General features: G+C 60.2%; 1 protein-coding gene across 9 annotated transcripts in view; it reads left to right on the top strand.

Moving 5' to 3' along the window:
• SHANK2 (SH3 and multiple ankyrin repeat domains 2) overlaps nucleotides 1–14,389 on the top strand; it is a 497,540-nt gene that overhangs the window by 157,845 nt on the left and 325,306 nt on the right. For 7 of the 9 annotated variants that reach the window (XM_058689981.1, XM_058689980.1, XM_058689979.1 and 4 more), the window contains exons 11-12: nucleotides 6,455–6,521; nucleotides 6,894–7,064. In XM_058689981.1, the coding sequence (XP_058545964.1) occupies nucleotides 6,455–6,521; nucleotides 6,894–7,064 (238 nt within the window). The remainder of the gene's footprint in view (nucleotides 1–6,454; nucleotides 6,522–6,893; nucleotides 7,065–14,389) is intronic. The other 2 variants (XM_058689985.1, XM_058689982.1) reach the window with 1 other exon arrangement.

The raw sequence follows: 14,389 nt of genomic DNA, 5'->3' as shown, positions 1-14,389 counted from the left end.
GTGGATGCCTGGGTAGTTGGTTGAGTGGGTGGATGACTGGGTAGTTGGTTGTGGATGGATGCCTGGGTAGTTGGTTGAGTGGGTGGATGCCTGGGTAGTTGGTTGAGTGGATGGATGCCTGGGTAGTTGGTTGAGTGGGTGGATGCCTGGGTAGTTGGTTGAGTGGGTGGATGCCTGGGTAGTTGGTTGAGTGGATGGATGCCTGGGTAGTTGGTTGAGTGGATGGATGACTGGGTAGATGGTTGAGTGGGTGGATGACTGGGTAGATGGTTGAGTGGGTGGATGACTGGGTAGTTGGTTGAGTGGATGGATGACTGGGTAGTTGGTTGAGTGGGTGGATGACTGGGTAGATGGTTGAGTGGGTGGATGACTGGGTAGTTGGTTGAGTGGGTGGATGCCTGGGTAGTTGGTTGAGTGGATGGGTGGCTGGGTAGTTGGTTGTGGATGGATGCCTGGGTACTTGGTTGAGTGGGTGGATGCCTGGGTAGTTGGTTGAGTGGGTGGATGCCTGGGTAGTTGGTTGAGTGGATGGATGCCTGGGTAGTTGGTTGAGTGGGTGGATGCCTGGGTAGTTGGTTGAGTGGATGGATGACTGGGTAGTTGGTTGAGTGGATGGATGACTGGGTAGTTGGTTGACTGGATGGATGACTGGGTAGATGGTTGAGTGGGTGGATGACTGGGTAGATGGTTGAGTGGATGGATGACTGGGTAGTTGGTTGAGTGGGTGGATGACTGGGTAGATGGTTGAGTGGATGGATGCCTGGGTAGATGGTTGAGTGGATGGATGCCTGGGTAGATGGTTGAGTGGGTGGATGACTGGGTAGTTGGTTGAGTGGATGGATGCCTGGGTAGATGGTTGAGTGGATGGATGCCTGGGTAGATGGTTGAGTGGGTGGATGCCTGGGTAGATGGTTGAGTGGGTGGATGACTGGGTAGTTGGTTAAGTGGATGGATGACTGGGTAGTTGGTTGACTGGATGGATGACTGGGTAGATGGTTGAGTGGATGGAAGACTGGGTAGTTGGTTGAGTGGATTGGTGGGTGGCTGGCATGAACTCACAGAGGGTATTGTGCACACAGTGCTGGGGTCTTCCAGGAAGTCCTGCTGTGGAAGGGTGGCCTGATACAGGATGGGTAGAAATAGATCAGCAGAGAGTTGCAGCGAGAGCCAACCAGCTTTCTTTGCGCCCTCCTCCCCTGTGTGTGGTGTCAGTTTTCCTCTGTCAGGTCGCCCCCTGCCCTCAGTCCCCTAGGCTCTTTGCTCCTGGTACTGCACGATGCCCCCTCCACCATGCTGAGCCCCTCACTCTGTTCCTTACGTTCCTCGTGTTGGTCTCAAAGCCATACAGGGGTAGGGGCACAGCATTCTAGGCGACGGTGTGGGATTCCAGCTGTCTGGTGAGGGACGGCCCTGACCGTAGGGGTGGGGGTTTGCCTGGGGCCCCCAGCCTCCAGCACAAAGCCTGGCGCATAGTAGGTGTGCAGCTGGGTCAGCTCCCCTTCTTGACTTTGGGAAGGACAACAGGCAGGTGTCGGCGTGGGTTGTGGGTGGCACCTCATATCCTGCTGTGACGCACACAGCCCCCCACCTGCCCCGGTGTCCCCTAAACACGCTGCCCCCGTGTGTATCTAGTACAGCCCTTTGGCAAAAGTCACGGACGGTTTGGGGGCACCCCTGATGAGGTACCCTAAACCTTTCCCTGCTTACTGATGGGCAGAGTGTGGGTCTTTGGGTGTGCCCCACCACGGCCCAGTGTGTCTGTCCACAGGAAACCCTCTCGCCTCATCGATGAGGCGGGTGCAGGGCCTGGGTGGGCCAGAGGACCTACCTAATTCACAGGTAGATTCGAAGCATGCTCCCGGCTAACTCCGAGGGTGCTCCCTGGTAACTCGGAGCGTGCTCCCTGCTCCTGTGTGCGCTGTCTGAGGCCTCCCTCCCCGCTTCATTCCAGCACCCCCCATGCCTCGTGGGGAGTTGGCTGTTCCAAAGCTCAGGCATCTCTCCAACACCTCCTGGCCTATTCATCCATACTTGACCTTCTGTCCTGCTGGTCCACACAGGTGCACTTTTGCCTTTTTTTGTTTAATTGTAAAATGTACAAACCAGAAGTCTTGCTGTCTTAGTCTGTTCAGTGGCGTTGAGTACCTTGTTCTGAAACCATCACCACTATCCATCTCCAGAACTCTCCGTCTTGCAAAACTGAAGCTCTGTCTCCATGAAGCACGGACCCCCGGCCCCTCCCCCAGCCCCGGCGCCCACCGTCCACTCTCCATCTCCGGGAATCTGGAGACCCCAGGGGCCTCGTGTGAGTGGATCACACGTGAGCATCCACTCATCTGTTGACGGGCCCGGGGGTGCCTCCGTCGTTGGCTGTTGTGAGTGGCGCTGCTGTGAACGTGGGTGTGTAGGTACCTCTTTGGATGCCTGCTTTCTGAATCTGTCCTTGCTGCCGTAATGGAAGACCACAGACCAGGGGGCTTGAACAACAGACAGTTCTGGGGGCTGGAGCTCCAAGGTCGGGCGCGGCACAGTTGGGTTCTGGTGGGGCCTCTCTTGCTGGCTGGCCTTCTTGCCGTGTCCTCATGTGGTCGGGGGGAGAGAGAGCGTCTCTGGTATCCCCCTCTTACAAGGTTGCAAATCCCCCGACAGGGGCTACACCCTCATGACCTCGTGTCACCCTAACTACCTCCCAAAGACCCCACCTCCAAATTCCATTCCCCTTGGGGGTTAGTTTTCAACACAGGATGGGGGGGTGGGTAGGGCACAGACGTTAAGTATGCAACACTCCACCCCCTGAGCCCCCAAATCCATGTATTTCTGGCACGGAGAGCACACTGATTTCACCTAACAGCCCCCCAAAGTCTTACCTCACTCCGGCACCATCTCTAAAGTCCCAAGTCCCACTTAAACATCATCCAGCTCAGGTGTGCGTGAGACTCCAGGTATGGATCATCCTCGGGCCAAGTACGTCTCCCGCTGGGAACCTGTGAAACCGACGAGCTGGGTGCTTCCAAGGCGTGACAGCGAGACCCTCACAGGCCAGACGTCCCCGTTCCAAAAGAGAGGCTGAAACAGAAGGAAGGGGTGTCGGGTCCCCAGCGGTCTGGAGCCCAGCAGCCAGCTCGGCGAGGTCTTTCGGCTCGAGAGCAGCCCTGTTTGCTTCGGTGCCCTGGCCTGTGGGCTCGCCAGGGCAGCAGCCTCACCCCTGCTCTGCAGGGCGGTCCCACCCCACAAGGCTCCTGGTGGAACCCAGGCAGTGGCCTGGTAGTCTCCGAATCTCCTTCGGGAAGAGTGTTGTATGTTTGCTGCCCAGGAGCTACTGTCCTCTCTCGTCCAAACCAAGAAGCCCCCAGCCTTTCCCGGTTACAGTCTGGCTCCGCCCTCTCAGTTCAAACCTGCGGTGTCTCTGCTCCCATAATCCCGTGCACTCTTTGTCCAGTGGTAGTCCGGCTATGCCGCGTGCACGGTCTTCTCTTCAGAGCACGCTTTCTCATTGTTTGCAACAGGCATGGGCCGAGGATGTTCCCCAGTCTTCGCGTTCTGGCTCCTTCTCGCTTAAGCCCTCTGCCTCCGGTTCGTCTCCCCTGGCACGTCACTACGAGCAGCCTGCTGCTCCTTCACTCTGCATAGACGTCTCCTCCGCCAAGTTCCCAACTCTCGCTCGTGCGTTCTGCCTTCCGCACAACCCTAGGACGCAAGCACCAGTTGGCCGAGCCGTTGGTGACTTTATAATGCGACCGCATTTCCTCGTGATTCGGTGTGAGAGTCCATCAGAATGGCCTTGACCATCCGTGCACCCCAGACCTCTTCCAGCCTCTGCCGCCCCTGCTCCCAAAGCTGCTTCCACACTGGCGGGCATTTGTTACAGTGGCCCCACCCCAGGACCTAGACCTGCACTCACCAGGGAAACAGAGCCAGTGGGATGCACGTGTGCACACGTGCACGCACGCACACACACACACACACACACACACACACACACACCCCTGTATGGTGGCTGAGAAGTCCAGGGCTGATGCTGTGACAAGCTGGAGGCCCAGGCAGTGATGGTGCAGGTCTCAGTCTGAAAGCTGGCGGGCCTGAGGCTCAGCTGGCACTTCCGTCCGGGTCTGAAGGTCGGAAGAGACCTACCCGCCAGCTCAGCCGTCTGGCAGGCGGACTTCCTGCTCAGTCAGACTCTTTGTTCTTCTCAGGCCTTCAACTGGTGGGACGAGGCCCACCAGAGCCGGGGAGGGCTGGCGGCTTTACTGAGCCTGCTGAGTCGGACGTTCGTGTCGTCCAGAAACGCCCTCGCAGACACACCCATGTTAGTTTTTGGCCGACTGTCTGGGCACCCCTGTGGCTCAGTCAAGATGACACATATAATTAACTATCATACCCGCTTTCGGTCCCTTCGGGTCTGACCCCGGAGGTAGGATTGCTGGATCACGTAGTCATTCTCGTTCACTCCCCGAGGCCCTCCAAGCTGCTTCCCACGGTGGCTGAGCCTTCTTACCTTAACAGCGGCAGGGCGCACGTGGGCGCAAACAGGCCGGGCTCTCCACATCCTCGCTAGCACTTACTATCTTCTGGATTTTGATAGTAGCCACCCATCTTGGCAGACCCAGGGGCCACCCCTGAACCGCTCTTTGCCTTCTGGCTTTCGCTGGCGTCAGCAGCGGCTCCCGTGGCTGGTCTTCCACTGGCAAGCCGGGGAGGGCCCGGCCTCGGCGGCCGGCCGCTCCTCTCGGGCGGCATCCTTGGAGGGCACCCGTGGAAAGCAGCGTCACTCCTGAGGGCGGGGGCCCGGGATCCCTGGGTGTCTGGCCCCCCGGCCTCTGCAAAGCTGCCCCCATCAGGACGCTCCAGGGCAGCGGGCCCGACGGGTTGGAGAGATCTACATTGAGGCAGTTTCTTGTGACCAGCTCATTCGCGTGACTGTGGGGGCTGGCGAGTCTGGGATCCGTAGGGCGGGCGGGAGGCTCGGGCGGGAGTCGCTTCTCCAGGAAGTCAGGGTTTGCTAATAAAGCCTTCGGATGATTGGCTGAGTCCCACCCGCGTCATCACCGCAGGGCTGTAGATGTGCGTGTGTCTCCAGGCTGGCACCTGCAGGCCTGGCTCCCGTGGGTGTAGACCGTCGCCTGTGGTGCCGGGAGCCCTGCCCACGTGCTTCTGGCGCCTGGTCTCCCTCCCCCTCCAGCCCCACCCCGGAGTTTTCGTGTCAGCCCACAGATCTGTGGGGCCCGCATTGGGAGCGTTTCCCGTAGGTGTTGGTTCTGGTCTTCTGCACACATGCAAGGGTGGGATTTTTTTCCACCAGACTGAAATCTGGTGAAGAGCTTTGGGTACTTTTTTGAGGATTCCCTTCTCCCTGCTTATGGGGAGTGGCTCGTGTCTAATCAGAAGGACGGGACGCGCGGGCATGCCGGGCCGAGTACAGGACACGGTCCAGGGGCCCTCCAGACGCAGGCTCACTGAGCGCCCCACCCTGCTCCTGTGCAGATGGTCCCTGCTGGGGACCTTCTGGGCAGATGCTTGCTCTCCTGTGGGTCCTCGTGGAATGAGAGCCTCACCTTGTCGAGTGGCCCGGGGCTTTGCGGGGGGTGAGCGTGATGTGTGGGGGCTGATGGAGCCTGTGGCTGCCGTTTTGAGAGTCATGACTGGGGTGCTGGGGGCTCAGTCAGTGGCGCGTCTGAGTCTCGATCTCGGCTCAGGTCAGGATCTCACGGTTTGGGAGTTGGAGCCCTGCTCTGTGATGGCAGCACGGAGCCTGCTTGGGATTCTCTCTCCCTTTCTCTCTCTCTCTCTCAAATAAATAAACTGATTAAAAAACTTTTTCTAAAAAGAGTTGGGACTGTTCTCCCCGCTTGTGATAACACGCATGGGCCTGGAGGGCACCAAGCTAAGCGAATTAAGTCACACGGAGACATAAACCATACAGTCTCACCGATACGTGGAATCTAAAAGTCCAAACCCACCGGAAGAGAGGTCAGACGTGTGGTTGCCGAGGCAGGGGGCAGGGGGTGGGCGGGGGGGGGGGGGGCAGGGGGTGGGCGGGGGGGGGGCAGGAGGCACTGACTTCCAGGTAAAAGGGGGGCTGGTGGTGGAGATGTGGCGTTCTGCCCGGGGACTGGCGCTCACCCTGCCGTAGGTATGCTGGCAAGTTGCCTAGAGAGCAGATCCTAGAAGTTCTCGTCCCGGGGAGAAGGGTCTCTGTAGCCATATGCGGTGACAGAGGTTAACTGACCGAGTTGCGACCTTCCCACCGTCGCCGGCCGTCAAGGTGTTTCCTCGCGCACCTTAACCTCACACGGTGTTGAGTGTCGGTTACATCTGAATAAAACCGAAAATAAGGGCGTACGTCTCGTCTTTCTGGGGGGCCCCGGTTGGGCCCGCCGTGCGGTGCGGCCGTCGGCGGCGCGGACGGGTGCGAACGGCCAGGGCTCTGCGCTAACGTGATGTCTGCTCTCGGCAGGTGGCGATCATAGCGGGCAACTTTGAGCTGGCGGAGTACATCAAGAACCACAAGGAGACGGACATCGGTGAGTAGGCTCGGGGGGCGGGGCTCCGTCCGGCGAGGAGACAGCCCCCGCCGTCTCCCACCCTCGCGATGGCGGCTCCGCGTCCGCAGTTAGCAAACCGTGTCGGAGAGCGCGGCCCTAGCCGCCGCGCCGTCTCCTCGCTCGCGCGTCCTCAGTACGCACGCGGTGGACGGAGGGCACCGCTGTCCCCCTGGGGCCTCGAGTTCATTTGCGGCTGACTTAGGCTCGTTGTCCTGAATCTCACGCCTCCCCGCGTGAACTCAGAGGCGACGGTGAGCGAGGCGGAGGGGAGACCGGTGTCGCCCCGGGTCCCCGTCTCTGCGTCCGTTCCTCTGCCCCTGCGGGGGTGCTCACGACTGTTCCCCTCTCTAGTACCCCTTGTGCCGACCAGAAGGACTGTCTCTGGGGCCCCTCCTCTGGCCCATCGCCCTCCCGGCGGCTGGGCCCGCTCTTGCATCTCGGAAGAGCCCGCCGGCCTGTTTCCTCCAGCCCCGGGCTTGCACAGGACTTGCAGCGGGGAGCAGCCCCATTGGACCAGCGGTGGTGAGCTTTCACAGATGGTGCCGATCCGTGGACGGGGTGGGCGGTGGGCTCCGAGGTGCCTGGGAAGGTGGCTGGATGGCGTCTGTGTCTCACCGCCTGTGCCCCCCCCCCCGTGTTTGAGCAAAAGCACGTGTCTGGCTGTCGAGTCTTTACCGTGTGTGATGTGTGGCTGGTACCCACCTTGGGTCTGAGAACCGAACAAGGATGCGGAGCCAGGAGCTTTGCTGGAGTCACCCCGGGCTGTGCGCCGGGCATCGGGGCCTCCTGAAGGCCGAGCCCGATGCCGACGCCAGTCCCTCCCGTGAGCCAGGGCAAGCTGCCGCGTTGCTCTGAGACCAGCGCCCCCGGGAGCGCGTCGTAAAGATGGATGAGTTCACGTCTGCCGTGCGACTCAGAGAATGAAATGAGCGCGCGGGTGCCAGCAGCTCCCTCCCGACGTCGTCCCCGGGACGGAGGGCCGCGCGGTGGGATGGGGTTGTCTCCAGGTCGAAGTGTCAGACGCTGTTCCGGGAATCGGGGCTCTTTGAAGCAGGACGCAGAGCCGAGGCGGGGCAGGGAGCGTGTGCGGGCCTCACCCCACGACCACGGGGACGCGCCTCTTGAGTTGAGCTGTCTCTGACCCTAACGGGCCCTCCTTACTGCTCTGAGCACCGACCTTGATGGGCAGGAGGGAGTCGGGAAGTGGCTTCCCCACCCTGGCTCCTGGAGGGGGGCCGAGAGCCCCATATATCCATGCTCCCGGCCCGCCCCACCACCAGTACGAGGACCAGCCCCTAAACGGTCCTACTCACAAAGTGACGCGTCCATTGAGGTACCGAGCTGATGTTAAGACAAAAAGTGGGGAGCTTCCTGACTGTCTCCTCCGTTTTGAGATTTCGAGATTCCCCATACGGGATGCAGACTCTCGGACCAACTGAGGGCTTCTCCTACGATGGAAGGATTCCTGTGTGTTGGGTGAATACGTTTGAATCACCGCTCGCCCGTTCTGGCCAATGATTTATTTAGACTACGAAGGGCAGCCCTCCTGAGACCTGGGGACACTCCCCGCAGGCTTGTACGGCGTCCGTATCTATCAGTCCTGGGGCTGAGGTCTGAGGCATTTACTCCGAACCTGTGTAAGACCACCCGGGGCTCCGTGAAGACACAGGGCCAGCTTTTCGGTCATGTGAGGCAGGGGTCCGCACCTCCTGTCCCCTGCATTGTGGGCTTTTCCACCGTGTGCCCTGCAGGGAAGGGGTGGTCTGCTACCTGTGGGGTCCCTTCGGCACCTCCAAAGAAGGAAAGGAGACCTCTCCTTTCCCCCGAGTTTCTGACGAGGGGTCTGACTGTGGTCCAGCAAACGGGCCTGTGGGTCCTTTGTGGGCATAGACATCCCTCAACGTGCTGATTCACCGACGCTGTCAGCCTGTTGTAAAACCCCGATTCAGCCCTGTGCGCACTGAGCCTCTGCCCTGTGCCTCGCTTGTTCCCGGCGGGGAGCAGGTGCCCTGTGCGGTGGGAGTCTGGGCGGGGCAGCGCCTGCACCGGGCAGGAAGTCCGAACCTGGGAAGGCTTGAAGCTCAGGGCAGCCTCACCCACGGCGTGCAAGCCGCTCGGCCTCCATTCAGGGGCGCCGTGCTTTAGACAGAGTTCCCGGAGGCCCCTGTCCTCACCCACGGCCCCGAATAAGCTCCCACCTAAGGAACTAGTGGCTCCTCCCCGTGTCCTGACTCCTCCTTGACTCCGCGTTGCCCTCTGACACCTCACTTGTCTCCCACAGGAAGTGTTGGAGGTCCCGGCAATGCTCCTGCAGCACGGGGTCACGGGGAGACCTTGCAGGTGAAGGGTGCCCCCTGGTAGTGGCTGTCTGGGACTGGGACAGGGACACGGAGCGGGACGGAGGAGGACACGCAGGGTGCAGGGTCACCTCCACAAGGTGGCCCCACGGGAGTCCGGGCTCTGAAACCCAGAGCCCCAGCCGAGCTGGTGCCTCTTTGTCTGGAGAAGTTGTGCGTCCTCAGGAAAGCCGTCTGCTTCTCGCTGCTGGAGGGGGCACCCTTTTCCCTCTGGGTTGAAAACAGTGTATTTTGCTGGAACCTCCTTAGGGAGCCCCCGGGGGTGCCTGAACTAGCTGGTACCCAGGTGCCTATCACTTCTTTCCACGACGACTCTTCATCGAGCACCTTCTCCCGCTCAGGCCCTGTGCCCGTTCGGGGACCTTCTTCCCCAGAGACCTTTGTCCGCCTAAGGCCTGGCCGGGGAGGAGGTGTGAGCCACAGAGCCTGATGCCCCCTTTGCCGCCCTGCCCCGGGTTCCGGAGCACAGGTGAAAGTCACTTCTCAAGCGGGACAGGCTACTAACCCGTCACCCCATCACCGGAGAACAGCAAGCGACTGTTCAGAAACCTAGACTCTTTTGTGCACGTTTCCTCTTTGATTGGGGCATATGCCCATTTCCCCGTGTCCTGGACCCGTGCCACCCTGGCTGCTTCCTCGTCCCCCCTCCCCCTGAGTGAGTCTTCTGAGCTGCTGGCCGTCGTTCCCCAAACAGTTCCTGACTGATCATGAGTTGCCGACCCAAACCTCCAGGGTTCCCCGGCACCCAGCAGTGCGTGCCAAGTGTGGGGTGTGCCTGGGGAACTCTGCGGACGGAGATGGCCAGAGCCGCCCCCAGGGAGCCCGACTCGGGGGCCTGGTGTGGTATCTGTAGTCACCAGTCTGTGTCCCCCCAGCATTCCGGTGCTGGGCTTCCAAAGGCCAGACCCACCTGTGCCTCCCGGGATCCCCCGCCGGCCTGCCCCACCCCTGGCTTGGGTGGGCTTGCTTCGACCGTGAGGACGGACCACGTACCAGTGTCCTGGGTTGCCGTAAAGAGTTGCCAGCAGCCAGGCAGCGGGAATCAACGGAGATTTATTCTGCCTCCGTTCTGGAGACCGGACGTGCCGAGTCGAGGTGCTGGTGTGGTCGGTCCGTCCTTGCCTCCCTCCGGTTTTGATGGGACCCGGCGTCCCTTGGCATCCCTCGGGTGATAGGCGTGGCCCCTGTCTTTGTCGCTGCTGCACATGGCCCCCTCACTGCACCTGTGTCCCCGGTCCCCTCTCCTTTCTCTGATAAGGGCGCGAGTCTTTGTATTTAAAGCCACCCGAAATCCAGGATGCTCTCGTCTTGAGATTCTTAAGTTGCTCCAGGGATTAGGACTCCCACGTCTTTTGGGGGCTACGTCAGCCACCATCGAGGGCACTCACGTTGTCACACGACTGTCCTTCTGAGGCTGTTACCTCTGCGAAGGTATGCGTCCCTGGCAGGGATGTGTTTGCCGGAGTATTGTGATGTTTTGCCCTCCCTCCGAGTCTGGGGTGCAGAGCTTATGGGGGGACGGGGAGAGCAGGCATGGGCGGTGGGCGGCATCGGGGACACGGTTCTCTACCCTTTCACCACGCAGTTCTGGGGCCGTGCTGCAGTGAGGGCCTCTAGCGCGCTGTTTGTGAGGCTCCGTGGCCACGTGGCTCTCCGATTCCACCCTCTGTGGCCTGGCTCCCGACCCCCATCCTCGTGACCTGTGAGGGTGCTGTCACTATCTGTCGAGGTCAAGGCCACTCCGCTGTCTGCTCCTGGACCCTCGGGTGCTGGGTGTCCAGCGTGATTGCTGGGGGGCTTCAGCTTGTCCCACGTGCCCTGGCTCTCCTCCCGTCAGCCTCACGAGTCCTGGCGGGGGTGCCGGGGAGGACAGGATGGGGCCGTGTTTCTACGGTACGATCTGCATTAAATCTTGACTTAGAAGCTACCCCGCGGCATAGGAGAAATGTGGAAGACGGGGATGCGTGTCCTAAACTTGAGGCTGTGGGCCCTTGCCTCTGTCAGGACGGCCCGTGATGCTCACTAGCAGACTTTAGCTGATCGTTTAGTGGGGCTGGGGCACCGTTTTGGAGAACCAGGCTCACGTGTCGGGACTCTGGACCGAGGGAGTGAGGGTAAGACTTCATCTGTATCCTGTTGGGTTGCATTTCCGAATAGAAGTATGGTGGACGGATCCCCCAATCCCAAGCTGCGGGTGGGGACATGGGGTCAGCGTCGATACTCAGAGGGAGTAAATTAAAAGGCGAAACGTTCTCCTGACTTGGGTAGTCGGCAACGCCTTTCTCCAAAAGACCCTTCAGATCATCAGCTAACCTCTGCCTGGGAGCGGCGGGCGCTTTGCTTTCTGGACGGGGAAGCTCACGACCAAGAAATCAGGGCACTGGGGATGCTCCGCTGTGGCTTTCGGGGAAGACAGGAAGCATGCTGAAAAGCAGCGAGGTGATTAACGGGCACTCCGAGGTCTGTAGAATCCGGAAATGGATCCAGAATGCCGTGTGGATGCATCTCTGTCCCTTTAAAAGGGAGATTACATCTTGTCGTGAAACGTTCTGCTCACCATCCGGCCAGCATGCATGTTGCCAGCACCTGATGCTGTGGCTCCTTTCGTTTTGTGTTGCTTTGTTTTTTAACGCCCTTCCCCTTTAAACAATTAGACGTGACCTCCGTTTGGTTATTTCATTTGCCACCTCCGGGAAAGTGAGGGTGTCAAAGCCGCTGGAAACACTAAAGTTAATCCCCATTTGCCGACATCCAGTGTTGAGCTGTCGCCGGAGCCCACGAGCCCCCCGGGTCTCACGGGCTGTGCCGTGGGGCGTTTACGGTGGCTTCTGTAGGACGGAGGTCCCTGTGGCGAGGCTGCCTGGGAGCCGAGAGCTCGTGTCCGAAACAGTCATGCAAATATTAAGCGTGTTGCAAGCTGATGAGCTTTGGACCGGAATACCCTATTTTCTCCAGTCTTTGTTATTTTTGTTCTTTGCCCGGCTTTGTGGGGAGACGAACTGTCAAATGGACTGAATGGCATGGGCTGTTCCTCTTCAGCTGAACAAGGTTTGTTTTCATACATCTTGTCCGTCTGCAGTTCCAGACAGAGAAGCAAGGAGGTTTTGTTTTTCGGGATGAAGCACATTGAGCTGATGTGTGAGTTTGGGTGTCTGGGTAGCCGATTAAGAGCTACGTGGTTACTGTTGCTAGGTTTCGAGACCGAGTGCCTGTATAATTACGCTTCCGATATGTATAGATGATGGATAGGGGGTGGTGTTTCCAAACAGATTTCTGAATGCAATATTGTGTGTGTGTGTGTGTGTGTGTGTGTGTGTGTGTATGTGTGTAGGTGTGAGAATGTAAAACCCATGCTGATAACCGAGCGGTGTTTCTTTTCTTTTTCTTTCTTTTTTTTTTTTTTTAAATACCTGTTCCGTAGGTCCCACCTGCTGTGAAATAAACCAGATCTTATCTGAAAGAAGCATTCTGTTTTCCTGGCATTTTGGCTGTAAAATGTGCCACTTTACTTTGAGACATAGGGGGGCCCTTGGTGCTTGCCAGCAGGTCCTGGGGAAAACCCCAAGCTCTAACCTATTTCATTTCGTCGGGTCGGATCGATGGGGGTCAGCACGGCCGGGTCTCCTCTTTACGAGCTGTAGGAAGGAGCCTCCTGAAGGAAAGCCAGGCTGCTGTTGTACCTGGAATTGGGTGGCAATCACACAGCTGTTGTCTGGGTTCCCAGAGCCAGCTGCGGAGGAAGGGAGACATGATAAAGCCCTGGCAAGACTCTGCAGCCCAAGCGGATGTGAGCAGCACATGGCCGGCGCCTGTCACGTGGCCTGTGTTCCTGGGTCCGTGGCCTCTGCGGGGCTGCGGGAGCCGTGCAGGGCGCGCGAGCCGGACTCCCTCCCTGCTCCCTCTTTTCCCGTCTGCCGGTCGCATGCCCGCTGCCGGGGTGCCACCCCCGCCCCACCCCCCACCCCCACCCCCAGCCCCGCTTCTCTCCGCCTGTCAGTTGAGAAGTTTTATCCCCAGCAGCGAGCGGACGTGCCGGGACGCGAGCTAAGGTGGCACCCTGTCTGGGACAGTTCCAGGTTGCACGCGTGCCGTGTCGGGATGGGGTTTCTCGTGTGGCTGACTTCTGGCACGTGGGCTGGCGAGTGTGGACGTGGGAACCTTCACTGAGGTCTTTGGTTCGTCCCAAGTGCTGTGTTGTCCGAACTCCCAGCGACACCTGTCTTTGTCCTGGAAAGGTGCAGCCGTGGCACAAAGCCTTGGCTTCCCGTGGCCTGCGTGTCTCCACGTGTCTTGCCTTCCCCGCCTGTGGTCTGTCCTGAGGCTCCCCAGCACCCACGTCCCAGCAGCTTCTTGGCCCGTCAGGCATGCCCGGGGTTTTTGGAACAGTGCCAGAGGGAGGCCGGGCGGCTGGCGATCGGTCCTGCCGTGGCCACTGCCCACAGGGGCCTCGGCTTGGTGGCCGCACGTGGCCGCTGCGGGACGTGTCCCCTAGATGTGCCCAGCAAATCCTCTCACCTCCCATGTGTCTCCTTCCAGCCCTCCAGGTTGAACTATTCCCTGAACCGGAGCCTCTCCTGGCTCTTCGCCTGCCGTTCTGGGGCGTTCAGGCCCCCAGGGAGGAGCCGTAGCCCCAACCGCCCCCCAGCAGAAGGGCCCCAGACACCCACCGTCTCCCCCAGACGCTCAACCACATGTGCTCTGGAAACCCCCTTCGGTGTCAGCACACCCTCGGCCCCTGACTCCCCACCACATGGGGTCCCTCTCGTCACCAGTATCACGTGGCATCACCTTCATCATCGTCACGTGAAATCCACAGGTAACGTGGGTGTGCCACGCACACGTCGTTGGTGAAGGTCCACCTAACGCCCCCGCCGTCCCGTAGGGGACCGGGAGGCAGAGCAGAATCGGCGGTGGCTTGGCGGTCAGTGCTTCCGTGAGCGTGTCCCGCCTGCAGGGCCTGCCTGTGCTCGTCCCGTCAGATCCACCGTGGCCGTCGCTGGCCGGGCTTCCCGAAGCGGGGAAGCCCCTGGGTGACGACGTGCTGGACGAAACGCCACGTGCACGTTCTCTCGTGCGGGCGGTGGTCGTGTTCCCACCAAATGCAGTGGCTGTGTGCACCGTGCACGAAAGCGCGTGTGTGTGCGAGTCCCCGCGGGAGCTGATGCGCTCGGACACACAGGTTTGCGTCTGCGTGAACGTCTGGCGGGCCAGACAGAGCCCCCGGCGGGTCCCCGTGAGGACCACCCTCCTGTAGGACCTGGGGTGGGCCTGGGGCGTGGGTGGAAGGCCGCTCTCCTGACCCCGAGCGCCCGCTGCTGGGCTCCCCATCCCTCGCTCCCCAGTACCCACTAGGCACTAAACCGGGGTTCCGGGCCCCAGGGCTGCTTCCAAATGCTGTCCCCTGACCCCGCCTGCTGGTGCTCCCAGCAGGACCCTCTGCTCTGGAGGAGGACCGCCGCGGTCTGAGTGTGCCCTCAGATGGGCGGGGAC

Source organism: Neofelis nebulosa, chromosome 10 (assembly GCF_028018385.1).
Source record: "Neofelis nebulosa isolate mNeoNeb1 chromosome 10, mNeoNeb1.pri, whole genome shotgun sequence".
Classification (NCBI taxonomy): Eukaryota; Metazoa; Chordata; class Mammalia; order Carnivora; family Felidae; genus Neofelis; species Neofelis nebulosa.
This window is presented reverse-complemented; position numbering and strand designations above follow the sequence as displayed.